Source organism: Chinchilla lanigera, unplaced genomic scaffold (assembly GCF_000276665.1).
Source record: "Chinchilla lanigera isolate Chin_1 unplaced genomic scaffold, ChiLan1.0 scaffold00152, whole genome shotgun sequence".
NCBI lineage: Eukaryota > Metazoa > Chordata > Mammalia > Rodentia > Chinchillidae > Chinchilla > Chinchilla lanigera.
Window position 1 is genome coordinate 1,175,975 of NW_004955553.1, and position 6,000 is coordinate 1,181,974.

General features: G+C 52.7%; 1 protein-coding gene across 1 annotated transcript in view; it reads left to right on the plus strand.

Annotated features, from left to right (window-relative positions):
• Positions 1–3,221, plus strand: part of Ttyh2 (tweety family member 2) — a 41,434-nt gene extending 38,213 nt beyond the window's left edge. Inside the window, exon 14 of the mRNA XM_005412225.2 lies at positions 1,539–3,221. Coding sequence (XP_005412282.1) covers positions 1,539–1,619 — 81 coding nt within the window. The 3' untranslated portion in view covers positions 1,620–3,221. The remainder of the gene's footprint in view (positions 1–1,538) is intronic.
• Positions 3,222–6,000: the final 2,779 nt, after the last annotated feature.

Below are 6,000 nucleotides of genomic sequence, written 5' to 3' on the forward strand. Positions count from 1 at the left end.
CTAGACCCACTCGGCTAAAGAGCCTCATGCCCTCCTCCCCCACCCCAAGTGGTAGAAGCATCCACTTCCCTCTGATGCACATGACCCAGACCTCCAAAACTTTCCTGGGGCACAAGACAGTCTGCTGACCCTTACTGCTCCTGTCAGCAGACCCACGGCACCCATAGCCTGTTAGAGCTGCAGACTCTCAGGCCCTATAGACAAGGTCTCCAGGTGATTTGTGCCCAGAGGGTGGTAGGAGAAGCCCCATCTCTGCTCTTTTTTTTTTTTTGGACAGGGTCTCACTATGTAGTGCAAGCTGACCTTGAACTCGCTTATGTAGCCTAGGCTGGCCTCAACCTCACAGTGATCCTCTTGCCTCATCCTCCCGAGTACTAAGAGTGCAGGTGTGCGCCACCACGCCCAGCTCCACTTAGGTTAGGTCACAGACTCTTGTTGGAATTCCTGAAGACTGCTAAAAGCAATACTGGTAGCAGTTCAACATGCTTAGCTGTTTTTTTTTCTTTTCAGTACTGAGGATTGAACCCCAGGACCTTTGCACTGACCTACATCCCCAACCTTTTTTTTAAATTTTGAGTTAGGGTCTTGCTAAATCTCTAAGTTGTCCATGCTGGGCTTAAATTTGGAATCCTGCCCCAGCCTCCCAGAGTTCTGGGATTACAGGTGTGGGCCACCATACCCAGCTGACCATGCTTAATTACGTGCATTTTACCTCAGTAAACAAAAAACATCCTGGTCGGTTGGCCTAGGCATCAGGATTCTTTGAGGTTGTTGGGTGTTTGCAAACCTTGTGAGGTTTATTTCATCTTTTCAAAGTCAGAGCTAAGTGCTCTTAGGTCCATTTTGCAGGTGGGGAAATTGAGGCTAATGGATGTTGGAGAACCTCAGCTAAGGTCACCAGGCATGTAAACTGCCCAGCTTGGCTCTGGACCTGGCTCTCAGGGTCTGTGGCTCTGTTCCCTCAGCCTGCTGGCGGCCAGTTGCTCCTCGCTGGCCTATGTATGTGTTATGTTTGAGGCTGGAGCCAGATGCCCTGATGGACGTGGTGCTGGAGGCATCGCCAGACACGAAACTGCTCTGGTGTCCCAAGCCCCATGATGCTTGTGAGGGAAACTCCGTGCCTGGCTGCTGCGGCTGGCCCGGCTCTCACCTCTGAGGAGTTCCCTCCTTGGCTTGTGCATCTTGATCCTTGTTAAACCCCACACCCCCTTTTCTTTTTGGTACTGGGGATTGAACCCAGGGCCTTTGCACTAAGCAACATCCCCAGCCCCTTCTCAAATTTTTTATTTTGAAGCAGAGTCTCACTGAATTAAATTGCTAAATTAACTTGCCATCTTCCTGCCTCAGCCTCCCATAGTGTTGGGAATGCAGGTGTGTGCACCACAGCCCACCAGTAGCATCTTTAAAATACCTTTGGATCTGTAACTAGTTGAATCTGTGGATGTGGACTGGGGTGGTGGTGGACAGTGGGCTGTCCACCCTCCGCTCACCTGGTAGGAGCTGTGCCTGCACTAACTGCCCCTGCCGTCTCCCCGCAGTACTCCCCCAGCATGAGGGCCACCTACATGTCCGTGGCGGATGAGGGCTCGAGGCACTACAGCGGTGAGTTTCCAGCCTAAAAGACTCCTGGATTCCTGTTGCCTCCTTCCTGTTTGGTTTTTAACAAATGCACACACAAGCTGCATTTCTTCTAATGGAAACCAAAGGCACGCGGAGACCGGCGGGCTCCTGTGGCTGCAGAGGCACGGCTGAGATCCTGGCCAAAGTCTCAGGTGGACACAAGGCCATCACCCAGTGGCTTCTCTCCGGTCCCGCTGTTCACCCCCGGGCGCCCCACCCCCACCAGGTGGGGAATGGCATCCCGGAGGGAGGCACCCGGATGCTGCCAGCCTGAGGGCGGTGTTCTCTTGGACCCCAGCGCCAGGACTGTGTGTCCTGTCAACTCAGCCAAAAGCCCAGGCAACTACTCTTCAGTCATTTCTTAGCGGGTGACGTGGGAAGGACTTACCAGGAGGCGTGCTTAGGGGAGGCAGTGTCCCTGCTGAGTCCACAACACTGTCCACATCTGAGTTCCTGGGCCACACGGACTCTGCCTGGGCCCCACGGGCTCAGTGTCAGGAGGCTTCTGCAGGGAGGTGGTGCTGGTGACCCGGGAGAAACACAGGAGGAAGCCTGCCACGTTCTGCCCATCATCTGTCCCCAACTGATGGTCTCAGGTATGGACAGTCACTTTGAAAATGACTTCACTGTTTTTCCCAGTGTTTCAAAAACAGTTTGATGATCCAAAGATTCCCAACGCATAGCACGTCCAGTTTTCACTGTAGATTTGGTACCCGCTCCTTAAGCTGGTTTTTACATTATTTAGATTTTTGCTGGCACCAGCCAGTTTATTACAGAGCTGGGGTACAGAGGAGGAATGGAGTTTTAAATAAAAGCGTGGTGAGGCATCCTGTCCCAAGGGTGTCTGACTTCGTCCCGCTTACCAGAGGGAGCCCTATAAGCAGAGTAAAGTCCTCTCTTCCGGAGAACAGCCAAATGCCCAAGACAACTCCCTTCCCTTTTGTCTGCAAGCAAGTTTGTCATCAAAGGTTTTAGCAAAATGACATAGCTTGATACAAGGACAGGCGTCCTTGCTACCTATGCTACCATGCTGTCCCCATGCCAGTGTCCTGGACCCTGACCTGCTAGGGGAGAAGTAGCTCGTTGGCTAGGAGGACATAATGACCCCCACCTTGCCTAGCATGGGGCCAGGATAGGGTCTGTGGTGCTCCCAGCCTCCCGCCAACCCACCGTGCACACCACCAGGCCCACGGCCTTCCATGCTAAGCAGTGTGTTGGCATTGGCTTGGGACAAGAATTCAGTTTCCATTTGGAAGAGTCGCTTTGTCATCACATGCCTACATCAGAGTCATCGTCACCTCCCAGCCAAGCCTCCAGGACAGAACTGGGCCACAGCATCCGGGGCCCCCTGTCTCACCTATGCTAACCTCGGCATCCCGTGAACTGTAAACCCCTCCTTGTGGTCATGTCATGTGCAGATAGCCCTGTGACATCAAGGTGTCCCCTCTAACATTTCATTCTTGGCAACTTAAGGGTTGTTTTTAATGCATGTAAATGAAACTAAAATTGCCCAGGTGTCCCTGGAGAAGCCAGGGGGACAGACCTCTGCGTGACATATGTACACCCTCACCTGGGAGAGAAATAAACCACTTGTACTAAAATGTGTGCTCAGCCTGTGACTTCTGCCCAGGAATACTGACCTTTAAAGCGCCCCGCTGGCCCCCTCTGCATTTGAAACATCACAGTGCATGGGGTTACAAGCAAATTCCAGTAGTGATTTGAGTGAGAGGATTTTTTTTTTCCTTGTCTTTTTGAGACAGGGTCTCGCTATGCAGTGCAGGCTGGCCTTGAGCTCACTTTGGAGCGCAGGCTGGTCTTGAACTCGCAACGATCCTCCTGCCTCAGCCTCCCAAGTGCTGGGATTACAGGCATGTGCCGCCACACCTGGCTTGAGTGACAGGATTGAAAGGGGACTAGGAATGGACGTCCCAGGCCTCTTGCATGGCCTCTAGCTGCTCTCACAGAACTTAAGGACAGTCCTTTTTTCTGCCGTAGCCATTCTCTGGGGTTCCCCTAATCATCATTGCAGTTAAGGTTACTAATAATAGTAGCATTTATTGAGTGCTTTTTGTGCCAGGGACTGTCTGAGGTGTGTGTGCATGTGTAAGGGATTTTGTTGTGCTGTTTTTTGTCATACTGGGGACTGAACCCAGGGTTGCTATATCCCTGAGCCCCTACCACCACCGCCACTGCCACCACTGCCACTGCCACTGACACCTTTTCAAGATAAGAGTCATGCTAAGTTGCATAGGCAGGTCTCAAACTTGATATCCTCCTGCCTCAGCCTCCCTGGTAGCTGAGATTACAGGCATGTACCACATTGCCCAGCTATATGTTAATTTTTATTAAAACCTCGCAATAACCCTAAGAGGCCTTTCATTCTGCATACATACTAGTTAACAGATGCATTGAGGCCAAGGGCCTGGTTGGAGTGAGTGCAGAACCAGAAGTTTCCAGCCCAGAGCTCAAGCCCCAGCCCCCTTCATGGTACCCTGGGATTGGGCAGTGGTCAGGCAGCAGCTGCCTCCTGTGTGAGGCCCGTGAAGTCCCTCTTTCTCCTCCACCAGCGTCACGTTGTCCTTGCGGCAGGCTCCACCTAAACATTTGTTCTCGCTGGGCTGCCTCCCCAGCCAGGGGCCTCAGACGCAGGATCCTTCCCGCTTGCTTTGCTGAGTCCCTGGGGAAGCAGGGCCAGCTGGGGGTCTGCCCCCGGCTCCGCTCTCAAAGCCATAAGCAGCTGATGATGCTTCGCCGCTCTCCCCACGTGGACTGCACTTTCGGGAGCTCTGGAATGAGTAGCCGCAGCGCTCTCGTCCTGTGGGAGCATTTGAGCTGGGATCCAGACAGCCCTGCAGAACTGGGCGGCCGAATCCGGCCTCGGATGAAATGGTTTTCCCAGTCCTCCTCTCTGTCTGGTCTCAGGGATCCACGGGCAGCAGGGAAATGGCTTGGAGCACTGGGGAAACTTTTTCGTGGTTAATTTGATGTTGTGAGGGCAGCTGCAGCTCCAGAGCCCGGTGGGATCAGCTTTGGGGGCTTTTATTGTCTGTAATCTGGACAGAGCCGAGTGGCAGCTGGGACCTGAAGCAGGAAAGAGGCCCTGAAAACGCACGGGCCTAGAGGTGAGTTGGTCAGCGCCACACGCGTCACCTCCTGTCCCACTTTGGCCTGCGGCAGAGGAGTGGGGAGAGGCGTTGCCGTGCCACTGCCTGGTGCGTGGCTCACCTTTGCCATCCTCCCAGCCGCCGGACTGCAGGCCGCAGGGAGATGGGCAGCTGGCAGCCTGGAGAGGAAGAGCAGTGACCGCCAGGCCCTTGTGAGCTGGTCCTTCACCAGGAGCACACATATGACCCAGGCTGCCCTTCACTCAACTTGCTGCTTGAGGGAGGTGGGGGGTTCCTTCTCCAAAGTCGTTTCCCCCACACGCTTTTTCCCAGCTGTGAAGCCTTGTGGCCTCATGTACAGGAGAAGCAGAAGGTTAGCCCTGCCCCTTGGCTCCATACACTGCTGAGGGGGAGGCCGGGGTGCTCACTGACAAACCTTCCTTCTCCCTACTCTCCTTTCTTTCAATTCACCAAAATGTACTGACTGTACTGCCGGCCGGCCACACCCATGGGCCTAGCCTGACCTCCTGCTTTGTATGGCCTGTGAGTATAGAGTAGGAATAGTTGTTTTTGATTGACTGATTGATAGAGTCTCACTGTGTTGCCCAAGCTGGTCTCAAATTCCTGAACTCAAGTGATCCCCCTGAAAGGGAAAAACTGTGCAAGAGAAATTGTTCTTCTTAAAATTTTGTTCTTTGAAACTGCCTAGCTCTGTAACTGCTTCATGGCTCTGTAATTACCTTCTTCTCCATTTTTTTTTTTTTTTTTCCTTAGAGACAAGGTCTCACTATGCAGTTAGGGCTGGCTTTGAGCTCACTTTGTAGCCCAGGCTGGCCTCAAACTCACAACAATCCTCCTGCCTCAGCCTCCTGAATGCTGGGATTACAGGTGTGTGCCACCACACTTGGCTCCGTAATTACCTTCTTGACCCCTGTAACCATAAAAGCATAACTAAACATACAAGATGATCATTAGTCTGCCCATGTAACCAATGGTCTCACACTGCTAGCTAATCAGAAGAACTGCCAGGCTGTTCTGTCTCATGTTTGTACCTCCTGCTTGGGCATCACATAAAAGCCCTAGACCACCAGAGATCAGGGCCTGATATTTTGAGAGTGATCCCAGTCAGTGCCCTTTGACATAAATAAATCTGCCTCCAAATCCTGGATGTGGATTCTGTGTTTCTGCTTACTGTTGCACCCCGACCTCAGCTTCCTCAGTGTTGGAAGTACAGGCAGGTGTACCATGCTTAGCTAGAGTTCATGTGTGTGTGTGT